The following is a 21128-nucleotide window of genomic DNA, read 5'->3' as shown; positions in this document are numbered from 1 at the left end:
TAGCATGCATAATAATTTAGGCCTGTGCTGTAGCTTCACCAGGTTGGCATCTCATTTTTAGGTGTTGCTTCTGGCATACTCTCCTACACTCCTCATTGAACCAGGGTTGGTCCCCTGGCTTGATGGAATTTTTTTTGTTGTTTCATGAGATGCAAGCGTCACTGGCTCGGCCAGCATTTATTGCCCATCCCCAATTGCCCTCAAGAAGGTGGTGGTGAGCTTCTTTCTTGAACCGCTGCAGTCCATCTCAGTGCTGTTCAGAAGGGGGTTCTGGGTTTTTAACCCAGCAACCGTAAAAATGGTGATATAGTTCTAAGTCAGGGTGCAGTGTGGCTTGGAGGGGAACTTGCAGGTAGTGGTATTCCCATGTGTCTGCTGACCTTGTCCTTCTAGGTGGTAGAAGTCACGTGTCTGAAAGGTGCTGTTGAAGGAGGCTTTGCGAGTAGCTGCAGTGCATCTTGTATATGGTACGCACTGCTGCCACTGTGCGCTGGTGGTGGAGGGAATGTTTAAGGTGGTGGATGGGTTGTTGATCAAGCTTCGTCCTGGATGGTGTTGAGCGTCTGGAGTGTTGTCAAAGTTGTACTTATCCAGGCAATGGTAGAGTGAGCAAAATCCCGGGCCATGAGGTTACAGATTGTGGTTGAATATAATTCGGCTGCTGCACATGGCCCAATGCCCAGTTTTGAGCTGCTAGATTTGTCCTAAATTTATCCCATTTAGCATGGTCATCGTGCCACATAACATAATGGAGGGTGTCCTCAGCGTGAAGACGGGTCTGTTCAGTGGACACTCCTACCAATGCTTCACGGACAGATGCATCTGCAACAGGTAGATTGGTGGGGACGAGGTCAAGTAGTTTTTTGTCTCTTTGGTTCTGTTACCACCTGCCGCAGGCCCAGTCTGACCAGCTTGGTCAGTAGCGGTGCTTCCAAGCCCCTCTTGGCGATGGACATTCAAGTCCCCCACCCAGAGTACATGTTCTGCCCTTGCTACCCTCAGTGCTTCTTCCAAGTGGTATTCAACACAGTGGAGTACTGATTCATCAGTTGAAGGAGGTGGTAGATGGTAATCAGCACGAGGTTTCCTTACCCATGTTTGACCTGATGCCATGAGACTTCATGGAGTCCAGAGTCAATGTTAAGGACTGCCAAGGCCACTCCCTCCCACTTTATACCACTGCACCACCACCTCTGGTGGGTCTGTCCTCCCTGTGTCCCTCTTGCCGCTCATAATAAACTACTCCTACCATTTCCCTGATGTTGACAGCCCTGTAGAGAACATCTGTACAAAATCAGGTAAAACATACAACAAAAAATGATCAAAGCAAATGATCAGTTAGAGGTTTCTGATAGAGACAATAAGAATGGTCTTGAAATACTTCTGGTCTTATTACCCACTTTTTCATGTATGTGTTTCTGTTGGATTTCTCCTGACCAGCTTCCCACCTTGCACCCTTTGTAAAATTGATCTCATCCAAAACTCTGCTGCCCGGATCTGATCTCGCACCAAGTCCTATTCACACATTACATCTGTGCTCACTGACCTACACTGGCTCTCATTTTGGCCTTGGGAGATTTTCCTCCGTTTTTGCTACTGCTGATGATGATGATGTTGCAGTAGTGTGGAAGGAAGCTCGTGTACAGCAGAAACATGGACAAAGACCAATTGGCTTGACTGGACCGTTTCTGTGCTTTAAATTAATGCAATTCTGTTCAAGTACTGTATTTTGGGAAAAATGGCTGTCCACCAAAGCTCCTCAGTCTCATCCGCTCCTTCCATGACAACATGCACAGTACAGTTTGATGGCTTCACTTCCAACAGTTTCAGAGTTCAGAATGGAGTGAAACAGGGATGAGTCCTAGTCCCTGCTCTATTTGGCATCATCTTCTCCATGCTCCTGACCTTCACCTTCCCTGCAGATATGGAAGGAGTCTACTTGCACACTAGGTCAGATAGCAAGCTCTACAATCTATCAAGGCTGACAGCGAAGACAAAGGCACATTGTGTCCTGCTCAGAGGAGTCCTCTAGACTGATAATGCTGTGCTAGTCGCTCATGGAAACTCAGCTACAAAGACTCATGGCCTCTCTCTCCCCCATGCCTGTAACATTTTCTCCTTGACTGTAAACGTCAATACAACCATTGGTATGGGACAAGGTCTTGCATTTCCGCTCCTGATCACACTAAATAACACCCCACTGGAAGTGGTCAGCAAATTCTGCTACCTTGGGTCAATGTGATGGACAATCTGTCCCTTGATGCAGAGCTCGATACATGCATAGGGAAAACTGCTACCACCTTTAGCCGAGTTACGAAATGCACATGGTATAACACCATGTTGTTTGGAGTCATGCCAAGCACAAAGGAAGATGGTTGTGGTTGTTGAGGTAAATCATCTCAGTTCCAGGACATCACTGCAGGAGTTCCTCAGAGTAGTGTCCTAGGCCCAACCATCTTCAGCTGCTTCATCAATGGCCTTCCCTCCATCATAAGATCAGAATTGGGGATGTTTGCTGATGATTGCACAATGTTCAGCACCATTCACGACTCCTGAGATACTGAAGCAGTCTGTGTTCAGATGCAGCAAGACCTGGACAACATCCAGGCTTGGGTTGATAAGTGGCAAGTAACATTGACACCACACAAGTGCCAGGCAATGACCATCTCCAACGAGAGAGAATCTAACCATCTCCCCTTGATGTTCAGTGGCATTACCATCACTGAATCCCCTACAATCAACACCCTGGGGGATTACCATTGACCAGAAATTGAACTGGACCAGCCACATAAATGGTGTGGCTACAATAACAGGTCAGAGGCTAGGAATTCTGCAGCGAGTAACTCAACCCTGTCTCCCCAATGCTTGTCCACCATCTGCAAGACACAAGTTAGGAGTGTAATGGAATACTCTCCAGTTGCCTGGATGAGTGCAGCTCCAACACTCAAGAAGCTCAACATCATCCAGGACAAAGCAGCCGTTTGATTGGCACCCCATCCACCACCTTCAACATACACTCCCTCCACCACCGATGCACAGTGGCAGCAGTCTGTACCATCTACAGTATGCAATGCAGCAGCTCACCAAGGTTCCTTTAACAGCACCTTCCAAACCCACAACCTCTAACACCTAGAAGGACAACGGCAGCAGATGTATGAACAGCACCACCTGCATGTTCCCCTCCAAGCAACATACCATAGAACCACAGAAAAGTTACAGCACAGTTACATCGTGTCTGCGCTGGCTGAAAAAACTAGCCACCCAATCTAATCCCACCTTCCAGCACCTGGTCCGTAGCCTTGCATGTTACAGCACTTCAGGTGCAGGTCCAGGTACCTTTTCAATGAGTTGAGGGTTTCTGCCTCCACTACCAATCCAGGCAGTCAATTCCCACAGACACCCACCACCCTCTGGGTGAAAATGTTTTTCCTCATGTCCCTCTAATCCTTCTACCAATCACCTTGAATCTGTGCCCCCTGGCAATTGACCTCTCTGCTAGGGGGAAACAGGTTCCTGTCTACTCTATCTAGGCCCCTGATTATTTTGTACACCTCAATTAAGTCACCCCTCAGCCTCCTCTGTTCTAAGGAAAACAACCCTCACCTATCCAATCTTTCCTCACAGCTGCAACTTTCAAGCCCTGGCAACATTCTTGTAAATCTCCTCTGTACTCTCTCCAGAGCAATTATGTCCTTCCTGTAGTGTGGTGACCAGAACTGTATGCAATACTCCAGCTGTGGCCTCACCAACGTTTTAGGCATTTACAGCATTACATCCCTGCTTTTGTGTTCTGTACCTCAGCCAATAATGGAAAACATTCCATATGCCTTCTTCACCACTCTATCTACCTGTCCTGCCACCTTCAGGGAACTTCAGGTCTCTCACTTCTTCTACCCCTCTCAATATCCTCCCATTTATTGTGTAGTCCCTTGCTTTATTTGCCCTCCCCAAATGCATTACCTCACACTTCTCCGGATTGAATTCCATTTGCCACTTTTCCACCCACTCAACCAAACCATTGATATCATTCTGGAGTCTACAGCTATCCTCTTCATTATCAACTACACTGACAATTTTTGTGTCATCTCCAAATTTCCCAATCATGCCTCTCACATTCAAGTCCAAATCATTAACATATACCACAAACAGTAAGGGACCCAACACTGAGCCCTGTAGAACGCCACTGGAAACCGCCTTCCATTCACAAAAACATCCATTGACCATTCCCCTTTGTTTTCTGTCACTGAGCCAATTTTGGATCCAACTTGCCACATTCCCCAGTATCCCATGGACTTTCATTCTTCTGACCAGTCTGCCATGTGGGACCTTGTCAAATGCCTTACTAAAATCCATGTAGACCACATCCACTGCACTACCCTCATCAATCCTTCTTGTTACTTCCTCAAAAAATTCAATTAAGTTAGTAAGACACGACCTTCCCTTAACAAATCCATGCTGACTATCCCTGGTTAATCTGTGCCTTTCTAAGTCATAGCTTATCCTATATCTCATTATTGATTCTAATAATTTGTCCACTATGAAGGTCAGACTGACCGGCCTATAATTACTTGACCTATCCTTTGCACCCTTTTGAAACAATGGAACAACGTTCGCAGATCTCAGATAGCAGATTGTACCTCGCCTGTATCTAGTGAGGATTTGAAGATGATCCTCAGAGCAACCGTTACTTCCTCCCTGGCTTCATTTAACAGCCTGGGATACCATCCATCCAGCCCTGGTGATTTATCCACTTTCAAGGATGTCAGACCCTCTGATACTTCCTCTCTCATTATGCTCATCATATCTAATATTTCACCTCCTCCTCTTTAACTGCAATATCTGCATCATCCCTCTCCTTTATGAAGACAGAGAAAAAATATTCATTAGGAACCCTGCCCACACCTTCTGCATCCACGCAGAAGTTACCTTTCACATCTCTGATAGGCCCTACCCTTTCCTTAGTTATCCTCTTGCCCTTCATGTACTGATAAAACATCTTTGGGTTTTCCTTTGATTTTACCTGCCAATATTTTTCATGTCCTCTCTTTGCTTTCCTACTTTCCTTTTTTACTTAACCCCGCACTTTCTATCCTCCTCTAGGCTTTCTAAAGTATTAAGTTTTTTCTGACTGTCATCAGCTTTTCTTTTTCTACTTTATCTTACCCTGTATACTTCCAGATAACCAGGGGGCTCTAGATTTGGCCGTTCCACCCTTTTTCGTTGTGGGGACATGCCTGCACTGTGCCCGTAGAATCTTGCTTTTGAATGCCGCCCACTGGTTTGCCACTGACTTTCCTTCAAGTAGCTCTATCCAGTCCACTTTCGCCAGATCACCCCTCAGCTTCGTAAAATTTGCCTTCCCCCAATTTCGAACTTTTACTCCTGTTCTATTCATAATAATGCTAAATCTATTTTGCATAATGCTATAATGGTCACCGTCTCCAAAATGGTCACCCATTGATACTTATCCACTTGCCCAGCTTCATATCCTAAGACTAAATCTAGAATTGCACCCCTCTCGTTGGGCTTGTTATGTGCTGGCTCAAAAAGTTCTATTGAATGCAGTTCAAGAATTTTGTGCCCTCTATTCGTGTTTGATCCCAGTTGATGTTAGGGTAGTTGAGATCCCCAACTATTATTTTAGATTTAGATTTAGAGATACAGCACTGAAACAGGCCCTTCGGCCCACCGAGTCTGTGCCGAGCATTAACCACCCATTTATACTAATCCTACACTAATCCCATATTTCTACCACATCCTTACCTGTCCCTATATTCCCCTACCACCTACCTATACTAGTGGCAATTTATAATGGCCAATTCACCTATCAACCTGCAAGTCTTTTGGCTGTGGGAGGAAACCGGAGCACCCGGAGGAAACCCACGCAGACACAGGGAGAACTTGCAAACTCCACACAGGCAGGACCCAGAATTGAACCCGGGTCACTGGAGCTGTGAGGCTGCGGTGCTAACCACTGCGCCACTGTGCCGCCCAGTATTGTTTTTGCATTCAGAAATTTGCCTACATATCTGTTCTTCTATCTTTTCTTTTGGGCCTCCTTATCGCGAGAGACAATGGATACGCGCCTGGAGGTGGTCAGTGGTTTGTGAAGCAGCGCCTGGAGTGGCTATAAAGGCCAATTCGAGAGTGACAGGCTCTTCCACAGGTGCTGCAGAGAAATTTGTTTGTCGGGGCTGTTGCACAGTTGGCTCTCCCCTTGCGCCTCTGTCTTTTTTCCTGTCAACTTCTAAGTCTCTTCGACTCGCCACATTTTAGCCCTGTCTTTATGGCTGCCCGCCAGCTCTGGCGAACGCTGGCAACTGACTCCCACGACTTGTGATCAATGTCACAGGATTTCATGTCGCGTTTGCAGACGTCTTTAAAGCGGAGACGTGGACGGTCGGTGGGTCTGATACCAGTGGCGAGCTCGCTGTACAATGTGTCTTTGGGGATCCTGCCATCTTCCATGCGGCTCACATGGCCAAGCCATCTCAAGCACTGCTGACTCAGTCGTGTGTACAAGCTGGGGATGTTGGCCGCCTCGAGGACTTCTGTGTTGGAGATACAGTCCTGCCACCTGATGCCAAGTATTCTCCGGAGGCAGCGAAGATGGAATGAATTGAGACGTCGCTCTTGGCTGGCATACGTTGTCCAGGCCTCGCTGCCATAGAGCAAGGTACTGAGGACACAGGCCTGATACACTCGGACTTTTGTGTTCCGTGTCAGTGCGCCATTTTCCCACACTATCTTGGTCAGTCTGGACATATTCGTGTTTGATCCCAGTTGATGTTAGGGTAGTTGAGATCCCCAACTATTATTGTTTTTGCATTCAGAAATTTGCCTACATATCTGTTCTTCTATCTCCCTCTCACTATTTGGGTGTCTATAGTACACTCCTCATAGTGTGGCTGCTCCTTTTTTGTATTTCTGAGCTCAACCCATATGGCGTCATTTGATGATTCATTTTGCATATCATCCCTCCTCACAACTGTAATTGGTTCTTCAACCAATAATGCTACACCCCCTCCTTTTTTATCCCCCTCTCTATCCTGCCTGAAAATTCTATATCCAGGGATGTTAAGCTGCCATTTTTGCCCCTCTTTAAGCCAGGTTTCCATTATAGCAATGATATCATGTGTCTATCTTGCCCTCAGCACATCGGCTTTATTTGCTATGCTCCTTGCATTTAAATAAATGCCTTTTAGCATTTGTGCTGAGCGCTTTTTAACCTCTGCTTCTTCTGTCTTTCAATCACTCGCTAATTTGCTGCCTCCCGTTCCCTGCCCTGAATTTGTCCTATCTGAAACTGCCCTCAGGTTCCCATCCCCCTGCTAATCGAATTTAAACCATCCCCAACAGCAGCAGCAAAGCTTGCTACAAGGATACTCGTCCCAGTCCTGTTCGGGTGTAGATCATCCGGCTTGTACAGGTTCCACCTTCCCCAGAACAGGTCCCAATGCTGCAGAAATCTGAAGCCCTCCCTCCCGCACCATCTCTCCAGTTACGCATTCATCTGCTCTATTCTGCTATTTCTTACTCACTAGCACGTGGCCTTGGGAGTAATCTGGAGATTATTACCTTTGAGGTCCTGCTTGCTAATCTCTTTCCTAACTCCCTAAACTCAGCCTGCAGGACCTCATTCCTTTTTCTACCTATATCATTAGTACCAATGTGGACCACGCCCTCTGGCTGTGCAGCCTCGACCTCCAGAATGCTCTGTAGCCACTCGGCGATACCCATGACCCTTACACCAGGGAGGCAACATACCATCCTGGAATCACGTCTGCAACCACAGAAACACCTAACTATATGTCTGTTTCCCTAACTATAGAATCCCCTACCAATATTTCTCTCATGTCTTTTCTCCTCCCTCCCTGCACAGCTGAGCCACCCATGGTGCTCTAGTCATGACTCTTGCTGCACTCTCCAGAGAATCCCTCTCTTCCATCGGTACTCAGAACTGAATAGCGGTTAGAAAGTGGGATGCCCTCTGGGTTCTCCTATAATACCTGCCTTGTCCTTCTTGTCTGTCTGGCAGCCACCCAGACCCCCTCTGCCTGCGCTCTCTTAAGCTGTGGGGTGACTATCTCCTGAAACGTGCTGTCCACGTATCTCTCATCCTCACAAATGCAACTCAGTGACTCCAGCTACTCTTCGAGTTCCAAAATTCGGCGCTCTAGTTTTTGCACATGTAGTTGCCCAGGACATGGGCAGGGTCCTGGAGTCCCCACATGGCACAGGATGTGCATTCGACGGGTGTGAGCAGCCCTGCCATGCCGCAAATTATTTATTTACTGCAGTAAAATTGGAATTTAAATAAAAACAGTAAAACATTTATAAATAAAATGAAGAATCGGGTAACCACGTACTGGACTACTGGTATTTCAGCTTCTACTTAGTAGACAGACTTAAATGTTGGAGAAAAAATAAAAAGTATTAAAAAAAACCTGTCAGATAGTCACCCACTGCGCGTCGCTGCTCTCTCCCCCCTCTCGTGCTGTTTGTAGCTCCGAAGTCTCACCCAGCCAATCACCTACCTTCTTCCCTGTGATGTCCCTTACCAAAAGTAATCTACCTTACCACTATTGCACGCCATCCTGACTTGGAACGATATCGCCCAGTGAGGGGCTGGATACCCGATGATGCTTAATTGCGCATGCGCGAAGATAGACCGGGAGCGGATGCGCGATGGGGTTTTTGCTGCGTGATGACGTCATCCCGCGCATGCGCCTCAGTTCTGGCAAGATGCAGCTGCGCATTTGAGCACACTCTAATGATGTCAGAGCGTCGGTGCGTTGTCAGGAACTTTGTTCAAGTGAGGTAATATCCGCTCTGTGCTTCCTCTTTGTCTGCTTGTGTGGAGTGATCGGCGGCATTCTGAGCTCCTGCTTTACCGAGTTAAGTGCGCACCAACCTCGCTAACATGTCTGAAGAAGGAAAGTTATTCGTTGGCGGCCTGAACTTCGACACAGACGAGCAGTCCCTGGAAGAGGTATTTTCCAAGTACGGGCAGATCTCCGAGGTGCGAGTGATTAAGGACAGGGACCGCATGACGTCCCGCGGTTTCGGCTTTATCACTTTCGAGAACCCGGAGGACGCCAGTGACGCGATGAAGGCGATGAACGGAAAATCCATCGACGGGCGGCAGATCCGTGTGGGCCCCGCCGAGAAAAAGGGAGGCGGACGTGGGTATGGCGGAGGCGGAGGCCGAGGCGGCGGCTACAACAGCCGCAAGAGAGGCGGCGGCGGCTACTGGGATAGCGACAGGAGCGGCGGTTACAGCAGTACAGGCCGGTACGATGCGGGAGAGCGCGACAACTACTCGGGTGGGTACAAGAGCCAGGGCGGATACTACGGAGGCAACAGCGGTTCTAGTTATGGAGGCCACTCTTACAGGGACTATGACTGATCCAATCTAGAGAACCATTTCTGCCAGATTCAGGATCAAACTCCCGCCTTGTTAATAAAACGGCTCTTGGAACCGCAGAAAACAGTATCTGATGAATTTGATTTGCCTGTTATGTTAAAATGCTAGAAAACCATTTTCACCTTTGTCATGATTAATCTTGTTACCTGTTGTTTAGTCTGGAGTACTGCCTTATGTCGGGCTTTGGGCTTTGAACCTCATACCATGTTTTCTATAATTTTTTTAAAAATAAGACCTTTGGTCATTTGAACATTATATTGGCGATTTTAAATCGCCACTGAGTCTCATTCCGTCAGCTCCTTCTGGAATTTGTCGAAATCGTTTTGCTTTCTGGTGAGATTTTTCCACAATTCCATGCGGCGCAAAGAATGAAAGAGCGCGGAAAAGCACTTGACTCCCACTGTCTGGCCGATCCTTACATATCTTTGGAAACCCCGACTGCCATTCTTAAGATGACTGGTCTCCGAGAATACGATCGTTCGAGTTATTTTTCTTTCAATCGATCGATTTTCGTTGAATTCGGTGTTTCTACTTGTTGACTCAATTAACAGTATAAGAATTGAACATTTTTTTAAAACGATCAAATGTCATGCTTTGTGGTTCTAAATGAATTTAAATATCTTCATTTGGACAAGTGACATGGACCCTGTAGAAAACGTTATTTTTGGGGAGACCTTGAGTCTGATGTTGCCAGCAACGTGCCCGAGTGGTGCACCATTTTCCTTGCCACTGAAACGTGATGAGGGATCCACCTGCACAGCAGCGTTTTCATGTAGCTTGTCACAAGACTCTGGAATCAACCTGATCGTGGTCTTTTGTTTTAAAACTCAATTATTGAAAACTGTATACTAATTAAAAAGTCAATTGTCATTTGTTGTACTTTCATCAGCTGGCACGGTTCTTTGAACAGAATGTTGCCACTTGGGAGACAAATCTTTGCCAGTGGATGTATCTGAATAAAATGCAGCTTCAGGAACACTAGTGACTTGTCTTTATTATAAATCATACAAAATCCCTGCAAGGAGATAAATATGAAGATGATCCTTTTATTTCAAACTTGCCTGCTATCATTAAATTTTAAATTATGTAAATTCTGTATTCGACGGTGGTGCGCAAGGAAACGGCAAGAAAGGTAAGCCATTGGGCGTTTAGTTCGGGATTGTCGTATTGAAAACTTTTTTTGTACTGGATGAGTCAAAGATGTTGTCTCCTTGCTGAGATGTTTTTGATTGTCTCCCAATGCCTTGTAGGTGGCCATTATTTATGGAGTTATACAGCACAGAAACAGGCCCATCATGTCCGTGTCGGCCATCAAGCACCTATCTATTCTAAGCCCATTATCCAGCACTTGGCCTTGTATGCTATGGTGTTTCAAGTGCTCATCTAAATACTAATTAAATGTTGTGAGGGTGCCTGCCTCAACCACTCCTTCAGGCAGTGTGTTCCAGATTCCAACCACCCTCTGGGTGAAAATATTTTTCCTCAAATCCCCTCTAAACCTCCTGCCCCTTAGCTTAAATCTATGCCCCCTGGTTATTGACTCCTCCACTAAGGGAAAAAGTTTCTTCCTATCTATGCCCCTCATAATTTTGTATATCTCAATCAGGTCCCCCCACGGCCTTCTCTGCTCTAACGAAAACAACTCTAGCCTATCCAGTCTCTTCATAGCTGAAATAATCCAGCCCAGGCAACATCCTGGTGAATCTCCTCTGCACCCTCTCCAGTGCAATCACATCCTTCCTATAGTCTGGCGACCAGAACTGTACACAGTACTCCAGCTGTGGCCTAACTAGCATTTTATATAGCTTCATCATCACCTCCCTGCTCTTATATTCTGTGCCTCAGCTAATAAAGGCAAGTATCCCATATGCCTTCCTAACCACCTTATCTACCTGTGCTGCTGCCTTCAGTGGATAAGTACACCAAGATCCCTCTGACCCTCTAATTCCTAGGGTCCTACCATCCATTGTATATTCCCTTGCCTTGTTAGTCTTCCCAAAATGCATCACCTCACACTTCTCAGGATTAAATTCCATTTGCCACTGCTCTACCCATCTTACCAGCCGATCTATATTGTCCTGTAATCTAAGGCGCTCCTTCTCATTATTTACGACACCAATTTTCGTGTCATCAGTGAACTACTGATCATAACTCATAAATTCACGTCTAAATCATTAATGTACACTACAAACAGCACAGGCTTCCAATCGTATAAACAACGCTCAACCATCACCCTCTGCCTCCTCCCGCTAAGCCAATTTTGGATCCAATTTGCAAAATTTCCCTGGATTTCATGGGCTGTTTCCTCTTGACTAATCTCCCATGCGGGATCTTATCGAAAGCCTTACTGAAGTCCATGTAGACTACATCGACTGCTTTACCCTCATCTACACACCTAGTCACTTCAAAATTCAAACAAGTGTGTACAAGCTATTTTGCTGTAGTTGTCCAAGAACAGCCTTGCCGTTAAAACAGTTGTAGCTAGTGGTAAAATCATTGCGGTCCACCTACCAGAAAGACAAGATAGGAAGTAAATTTCTTAGTTACTGGTTCATGAAGATTGCCTCATTTCTGGGAGTTCTCCTTTGTACATAAAAGTCAAACCAGACTACAGATTAGAATGGAAATTCGGTCTTGGTGTAGCTCAACAATTCATTTGTTCGTTTAGAGAGATTTGGGGATGGGCCATACAGCCAGGAGTAGGCCATTTAGCACTTACGATGGGAAAGAGGATTCCTCTGGAGAAAGCACTGCGAGTCATAACCGGAATAGTATAGGTGACTCAGCTGTGCTGGGATGGAGAAAAGGGGACAAAAGAGCAGTAGTGGTAGCGGATTCTATGGTTAGGGGAACAGATAGGCGTTTCTGTGGTCACAGATGTAATTCCATGATGGTATGTTGCCTCCCTGGTGCAAGGGTCTTGGATATCACCAAGCGGTTACAGAGTATTCTGGAGGGTGAGGGTGCACAGCCGGAGGTCATGGTCTACATTGGTATCAATGACAGGTAGAGGGATGAGGTCCTGCAAAAAGAATTTAGGGAGCTAGATAGACTTAAAAAGTAGGACTTCAAAGTTTGTAATCTCTGGGTTTCCTACGGTGCCACGGGCTAGTGCGTATAGGAATAGGAGCTTAGAGCAGATGAATGGATGGCTGAAGCGATCACTGGGCCTGTTTCTGGTGAAGGTGGGATCTGTGTAAATTGGACACATTGCACCTGAATAGGACCAGCATCCTTGCTGGGAGGTTAGTGCTGTGGTGGGGGGTGGGTACAGAGTGGAGGTACAGTAGGGGGTGATGTACAATCAAATATAGAAGAGATGCTAAAGTCAGTCTGGATAGCAGAGTAAATGTGGACCTGTTCAGGCTCAAGCAAATAATGCAAGGCTGGATTGCATCTATTTTAATGCAAGGACAAGTGGTAGAAGTGGCAGTGGGGGAGTATTTCGGGGATAGTGACCATAACTCTAAGATTTCAGGTAGTTATAAAAACGGACATAGAGGGACTGGAAATAAAAGTACTGAATTGGGGGAAGGCAGATGTCATCTGGTAAGGCAGATGAATTGAGGGTGTTAAAAGGGAATATGATATTATTGCTATCACTGAGACATGGTTAAGGGAAGAGCAGGACTGGCAGCTTAATATCCCAGCTATAGAATATAGTGTCCTCAGTACCTTGCTCTACGGCAGCGAGGCCTGGGTATCGTATGTCAGCCAAGAGCCACGTCTCAATTCATTCCGTCTTCGCTGCCTCCGGAGAATCCTTGGCATCAGGTGGCAGGACTGTATCTCCAAAGCAGAAGTCCTCAAGGCAACCAACGTCCCCAGCATATACACCCCACTGAGCCAGCGGTGCTTGAGATGGCTTGGCCATGTGAGCCACATGGAAGATGGCAGGATTCCCCAAGGACACATTGTACAGCAAGCTCGTCACTGGTATCAGACCCACTGGCCGTCCATGTCTCCGCTTTAATGACGTCTGCAAATGCGGCATGCAGTCCTGTGACATTGACCATAGGTCGTGGGAGTCATTTGCCAGTGATCGCAAGAGCTGGCGGGCAGCCATAAAGGCGGGGCTAAAGAGTGGCGAGTTGAAGAGACTTGGCCGTTGGCAGGAAAAAAGACAAGTGCAAGGAGAGAGCCAACTGTGTAACAGCCCCGACCGTCAATTTTATCTGCAGCACCTGTGGAAGAGTCTGTCACTCTAGAATTGGCCTTCATAGCCACTCCAGGCGCTGCTTCACAAACCACTGACCTCCTCTAGGGGCTTAACCATTGTCTCTCGAGACAAGGAGGCCAAAGAAGAAAGAAAGTATTAGTGCACAAAGCTTAAAGAGGGCAGAATTCTTCAAGTACATTCCGGAGAGCTTTTTGAGCCAGCAAGTAGAGAGTCCTAGAAGAGGAGGAGCGGTACAGGACTTAATCCTAGGGCACGAAGCCGGACAAGTGGTAGAAGTGGCAGTGGGGGAGTATTTCGGGGATAGTGAACATAACTGTAAGATTTAAGGTAGTTATAAAAAAGGACATGGAGGGACCGGAAATTAAAGTACTGAATTGGGGAAGGCAGGTTTCAATATGATAAAACAGGATCTGGCCAAAGTGGACCAGGAGCAGCAGCTTATTGGAAAGTCTACGTCAGACCGTGGGAGTCATTTAGAAAGGAAATAGTGAGGGTTCAGGTCTAACATGTTCCCGTAAAAGTGAAGGGTAGGACCAACATGTCAAGGATATCGAGGATTGGATAAGGAAAAAAAAAAGGCTTATGGCTGATACAGAGTGCTGGAAACAGCGGAGGCACTAGAGGAGTATAGAAAGTGTAGGGGTGTACTTAAAAAAGTAATTAGGAGAGTGAAGAGAGGACATGAAAAATCACTGGCAGACAAGATAAAGGAAAATACCAAGGTGTTTTATAAGTATGTTAAGGGCAAGAGGATAACCAGGGAAAAAGTGGGGCCTATTAGGGGTCAAAGAGGCAATCTGTGTATGAAGCTGGAGGACATATGTGAGCTTTCAAATGATTACTTTTCATCTGTGTTCACTATGGAGAGGGACGATGTAGGTGTAGTGATCAGGGAGGGGGAATTGTAATATACTTGATCAAATTAGCATTGAAAAGGAGCAAGTATTAGCTGTATTAGCAGGCCTAAAGGTGGATAAATCCCTAGGCCCAGGTGAGATGTCTCCCAGGCTGTTATGTGAAGCAAGGGAGGAGATTGCAGGGGCTCTGACACAAATTTTCAAATCCACTCTGGCCACAGGAGAGGTACTAGATGACTGGAAGACAGCGAATGTGGTACCATTATTCAAGAAGGGTAGCAGGGATAAACCAGGTAATTATAGGCCTGTGAGTCTAACGTCAGTGGTAGGGAAATTATTGGACAAAATTCTGAGAGGATTAGTCTCCACTTGGAGAGGCAGGGATTGATCAAGGATAGTCAGCATGGCTTTATCAGGGGGAGATCATGTCTAACAAATTTGATTGAATTTTTCGAGGAGGTGACTAGGTGTGTAGATGAGGGTAAAGCAGTTGATGTAATCTACATGGACTTCCGTAAGGCTTTTGATAAGGTCCTGCATGGGAGATTGGTTAAGAAGGTAAGCACCCATGGGAACCAGGGTAATTTGGCAAATTGGATCCAAAATTGGCTTAGTGGCAGGAGGCAGAGGGTGATGGTCGAGGGTTGTTTTTGCGAGTGGAAGCCTGTGACCTGTATCACAGGGATTACTTTTTGTAATGTACATTAATGATTTTGATGTGAATATAGGAGGTATGATGAGTAAGTTCGCAGACGACACGAAAATTGGTGATGTCGTAACTAGTGAGGAGGAAAGCCTTGGATTACAGGACGATATAGTTGGGCTGGTAAGATGGATGGAGAAGTGGCAGATGGAATTTCATCCTGCGAAGTGTGAGGTGATGCACTTTGGGTGGACTATCAAGGCCAGGGAATATATGGATGGTAGGATGCTAGGGAGTACAGAGGGACCTTGGGGTGCTTGTCCATAGATCACTGAAGGCAGCAGAACAGGTAGATGAGATGGTTAGGAAGGTATACGGGATACTTGTTTATTAGCTGGGGCAAAGAATATGAGAGCAGGGAAGTTATGTTAGAGCTGTATAAAACGCTGGTTGGACCACAGCTGGAGTATTGTGTACAATTCTGGTCGCCAGACTATAGGAAGGATGTGATTGCACTGGAGAGGGTGCAGAGGAGATTCACCAGGATGTTGCCTGGGCTGGAGAATTTCAGTTATGAAGAGAGACTAGATAGGCTGGGGTTGGTTTCCTTGGAGTGGAGAAGGCTGAGGGGGGACCTGTTTGTGGTATACAAAATTATGAGGGGCATTGATAGGATAGATAGGAAGAAACTTTTTAGTTTAGTGGAGGGGTCAATAACCAGGGGGCATAGATTTACGGTATGGGGCAGGAGGTTTAGAGGGGAGCTGAGGAAAAAGTTTTTCACCTGGAGGGTGGTTGGAATCTGGAACACACTGCCTGAAGGGGTGGTAGAGGTAGGAGCCCTCACAACATTTAATTAGTATTTAGATGAGCACTCGAAACACCATAGCACACAAGGCTACGGGCCAAGTGCGGGAAAATGGGATTGGATTGGATGGGCGCTTGACGGTCGGCGCAGGCGCGTTGGGCCGAAGGTCCTGTTTCTGTGCTTTACAACTCTGTGACTCTATGACTCTACTTAAAGCTTGTTCCACCATTCATTGACATTCTAGCTGATAGCTGATCTGTGACCTAATGCCTCTCTTAATGCCTTTGGTTAACAAAAATCCGTCAATCTCCAATATAAAATTTACTTTTGACCCATCATCAATAGAAGTTTGCCAAAAGTCCCTATTGTCAATAATTTTTGTGTATAGAATTGTTCCCAACTTTACTCCTAAAACACCTGGCTCTGACTTCTGTTTGGTTATGCTCCCAAGTACTAAACTCCCTCCCCAGGGGAAATAGTTTGTCACTCTCAACCTTACCAATTCCTGTTAATATGTTGAAAACTGAATCACCCCTTAACCATCTGAATTCCAGGGAACCTACCCTAGTTTTGCTCCTTGTAATTTAACCCTTGGAGTTCATTTATCAACTCTCAAAGGCCAATATATCCTTCCTTACGTGTGGTGCCCAGAACTGATTTCAGTATTCCAGGTGTGGCTTAACCAGGGCTTTGTAAAGCTGTCGCATAGCAGATAACCCCTTGCATTTGAGTCCTCTTGATGTAAAGGCCGACATTCTATCGGCCTTTTTAATTACTTTCTGTACCTGTTCATGACTTATTAATGATCTATGTACCTGGACCGCCAAACCTCTCTGGACCTCCACTGTTTTTAGCTGTTCCCAATTAGAAGTACTCTTTTTTTTGAGGTCCAAATTGTGTGACCTCACATTTGCCTACATTGAAATCCATTTGCCATGATTTTGTCCTTTCACTTTATCAATATCTCTAATTTTATGCTTCCATGAATGGTGAGATAACTGCATCTAAAATCAGAGATGGAAATAAACTAATCAAACTCAGAAGATAAAACACCTGGTCCAGATGGATTATATCTGCATTTTATAATAATCTGGGGAAGCAATAGTAGAGGCAAAACTACACATTTTTAATAATTCATTAGAGAAAAGTGTAGTCCCAGAAGTCTGGCAGCTAGATAATGTTATGCCTATTGTCAGAAAAATCCTATATCCCAAATGGGAAATATTAATGTAATCGGTTGGAAGCTTACATTAGACTTTTAATAGAAAGACCCTACAAGTTAACTTTTTTTAAAAAACTAGCAGCCAAGATGGCCACTGCAATTTACATTTGAAACACCAGGAGATTGACCTGGAGACGAAAAGTCCAGCCAGAACAATGCTTTGGCTAACTGAGTAGGTTAGCCAGATTATCCTTGTTAGCGAGCCATTCAAAGTCATCCTGGGGCATGTAGAATCTTGAATTTCATTAGAAGATTCCTAAAAAACCTCATTAGAAACAAAGGGCATTGATAGAACCATGTAACTGCCAGCTCATCTCTAAAGAAACTAAAGTTTTGTGTCACAGACAGCAGACAGGCAGTAACTGAAAAGACAACAACGAAGCAGGCTCTCTCCCCAAAAAATATCGAGAGAAGATCCGGCAGCGACTGGGAACCCGCGCCTACCCTCCCCCAAGCCTGCAGACCATTACAGCCAACAACCAGGAGAATCAACCACCCATTCTACCTTCAGGAGCCCTGAGCAAAGCAAGCCAACCACGTGGCCCAGCAAGGACTTCAAGACTACAACTTCAGCTAACGACTATTGGACTTACATGCTGCATTTAAATTCAGTTTATTCCAGACTTTAATCCTGCCACCAAATCTGCTTCCCTCTGTAATCTATTTCTCTGTGTGTGTGAGACTCTCGTGTGAATGTGTGCATGAATGTGTAGTGTATTTTTAGTATTTTAAATTGGGTTAAAGTGTTAAGTGTAATAAACATATCTCTCTTTCTTGTTTAAACTCAAGAAAAGCTGTCTGATTAGTTCTTTTTCAATTACATTGGAGGAACAAGGTCAAACAATTAGAGGTGGTAAGCACAACCACTATTTTAAAAAGGAATAAACCCTGTTGCAGTCAAACAAGAAAAGGGGCAAAAGGGGAGCCTGAGACCCCCTCCTCACCTGGCCGTAACACTATATTTAAGAAGGAAGATAGAACATGTCCAGGGAACTATAGACCCAGTTAAGCATAGCATCATTGGTAGGAAAAAAAATGGAATCTCTACTAAAGGAGAGACTAGAAGAAGATCTAGAAACCAAAAATATCATGAATAGATTGGACTTTTAAAGGTAAAGTTGAATGGCCATCCTTGTTGAATTTTATGAAGAGGTAACAGTAGATAAGGGTAGTGCAGTAGATGTCATTTATCTATATTTCAAACTACCTTTGATGTGATAGGCTAATGAATAACAATAGAATGTAGGGCCGGGGACAATTAACAAAATGGATAGCTATCTGGCGGCAAGACAGAAAGCAGAGAATAGGGGTAAAGTGTAGTTACTGAATGGTGGAAAGTGGTGCTCCACAAGCATCAGTGCTGGGACCTCTGTTGTTCACAATTTCCATTAACAATTTAGACTTTGGAATCAAAACCACCATTTCTAAATTTGCGGATGACAGTAAACTTGGGGTGGGGGGTTTTAGTCAATGCCGAGGAGCACTGCAATGAATTATAAAATGATATTAGGCTTGCAGAATGGGCGTATAATTGGCAAAGGAATTTCAACATAAATGTGAAGTATTATATTTTGGCAAGACAAATAAGGAGGTTGCATATTACTTAGAAAATAAGACTCTAAATACAAATCACAAAAGTAAAGGCCATGTTATGTTTATGATAAAATGTTTTTTGTTAAAATAATAATTTGAAACCGTATAGTGCAGCATATTGACTAGCCTTTTATTCCCACAATAAAAACACAACTCTTACTTTTCTTGACATTATTTTTAGGCTTTTCTCATGTCAATGCTATCCAACTGGAAAAAGTTGGGAGCCGGAAATGAAATGTTAAAGAGCCGCATGATGCAGACCCCTGTCCTAGGGGATAGATTGAAAACTGATGTAGTTACGCTAAACTTGTATTGAGCTTTGGTTAGATCATGCCTGGAGTACTGTGTACAATTCTGGTGGCCATGTTATTAAAAAAAGATATTGAGGTGCGGGAGAGGGTGCAAAAACAATTTACAAGGGTGATACCAGAAATATGGGTATATATCAAGAGGATGAACAAGCTGTGTCTCTTGAAAAGAGAATGTTGAGCTAATAGAAGTCTTCAAAATTATGAAAGATTTGATAGAGTAGACACAGAAAGAATCGTAATAAAAAGCAAAATACTGCAGGCGCTGGAAATCTGAAATAAAAGCAGAAAATACTAGAAGTACTCAGCAGGTCTGGCAGCAGCTGTGAAGAGAGAAACAGTGTTAATGTTTCAGGTCAATGAACTTTCATCAGAAAGGATGTTTCCCCTTGTGGGGAAGAGCAAAACTAGAGGCCATCAATGTAAGGTAGTCACCAAGAAATCAGATAGGCAATTCAGAGGAAACTTCTTTTCCCAGAGAGTGATATGAGCTTGGAACACACTACCACAGAAAGTGATTGAGGTGAAGAGCATTTAAGGGGAGGCTAGACAAACATGAGGGAAAAGGGAATAGATGATTATGCTGATAGAGTTAGATGAGGAAAGATAGGAGGAGGCTTAAGTGGAGCATAAATACTGGCATGGACTGGTTGGGCCAAATGGCCTGTTTCTGTGCTATATAATCTATATAATCTACACTCTTACAATGATGCCTGTCTTTGTGTCATTGGCAAACATAGATATGTGGCTTTCTAGCCCATCATTTAAATCATTAATGAATACAGTGAGGTCCCAACATGAATCCTTGCAGGACACCACTATACACATCCTGGTAATTAGTGTACCTGCCCATTAACCCTACTCTATGTCCCCTGTTGCTAAAATAATTTTCTGTCAAGGCCAATAATTAGACTTCAATTCCATGAGCTTCCAACCTTAGTTAACAGTCTCTTATGAGGATCTTTATCAAATGCCATCTGGAAGTCCATATAAATAACCCATAGATACTCCCTTGTCCACTACTTTAGTCAAATATTCAGTCAGGATTGTCAGGCATTACTTATCGTTGTTGTGCCCCGTGCATTGAGCTGCTTCCCAATGTCATGTGGAGTGAACCTGCAGCAAGCCAAAGGCAGAAATGTCAGACTGGGAGAAAGGTGACAAATTAAAACGACAGGTGTCTGGAAGCTCAGGGTCACCCTTGCAGACTGAATGGAGGTATTCCGCAAAGCGGTCACCCTGTCTGCATATGGTCTCCCTAATGTAGAGGAGACCACATCCTGAGCAGCGAATACAGTATATTGAGGGCACCAAGTTAAGGTAATTGGCAAAAGAATCTGAGGTAACGAGAAAAAAACCTTTTTACACAGCAAGTGGTTAGGATCTGGAATGCACATCCTGAGAATGTGGTAGTAGCAGATTCAATTGTGGCATTCAAAAGGAAATTGGATAATTATCTGAAGAGAAAAAATATACAGGGCTACAGGGAAAAGGCAGGGGAGTGGGACTAGCTGAGTTGTTCCTACAGAGACCCGGCACAGATGCAATGGGCAGAATGGCCTCCGCCTGTGCTGTAAATGCGTGAAATAGAACAGACACGGTCGAGGGCCCTGTCAACCAAGGGGAGAAATCCTCGGTTGAGAAAAAAGATATCGAAATGCTAGTATGGAAAGTTGACTCATCCGAACACATAGGACAGAGACTGGGAAAATGGAAGAGGCCTTACAGGAAGCGGGGTGTGAGGAAGTGTGGTCAATGTAGCAGTGCGAGTCAGTGGGCTTAAAGTGAATATTGGTTGATCACCTATCCCCAGAAATGGAGACAGAGAAGGGAAGGGAACAGCCAGAACCATGTGAAGGCAAGAAAAGGGTGGAAATTGGAAGCAAAGCAAAGCATTTTCCAGTTCAGGGAGAGACCAGGAAATAGCACAGTTATCATTATACCAGAAAAGGAGTTGAGGGAGGTGGCCTGAGGAGGACTGGAACAAAGAATATTCCACATATTTCACAAAAAGGCAAGCATAGTTGGACCCGTGCGGGTACCCATAGCAACACTATTTATTTGAAGCAAGTGAGTGGAGTTGAAGGAGA

At 45.0% G+C, this 21128-nt stretch overlaps 1 protein-coding gene across 1 annotated transcript; it reads left to right on the top strand.

Annotated features, from left to right (window-relative positions):
- Positions 1 to 8836: 8836 nt before the first annotated feature.
- Positions 8837 to 10403, top strand: LOC137365972 (cold-inducible RNA-binding protein B-like). The gene has a single exon (XM_068028155.1). The coding sequence runs from the start codon at positions 8924 to 8926 to the stop codon at positions 9407 to 9409; it is 486 nt and encodes a 161-aa protein (XP_067884256.1). The 5' UTR covers positions 8837 to 8923; the 3' UTR covers positions 9410 to 10403.
- The last annotated feature ends 10725 nt before the right edge of the window (positions 10404 to 21128 follow it).

Source organism: Heterodontus francisci, chromosome 3, assembly GCF_036365525.1.
Source record: "Heterodontus francisci isolate sHetFra1 chromosome 3, sHetFra1.hap1, whole genome shotgun sequence".
NCBI classification, from domain to species: Eukaryota; Metazoa; Chordata; class Chondrichthyes; order Heterodontiformes; family Heterodontidae; genus Heterodontus; species Heterodontus francisci.
The sequence above is the reverse complement of the archived record's forward strand: the minus strand, read 5'-3'. Positions and strand labels throughout refer to the sequence as shown.

Coding starts and splice junctions, on each gene's coding strand:
- LOC137365972 (XM_068028155.1), top strand. CDS start 8,924: ATGTCTGAAGAAGGAAAGTTATTCGTTGGCGGCCTGAACTTCGACACA.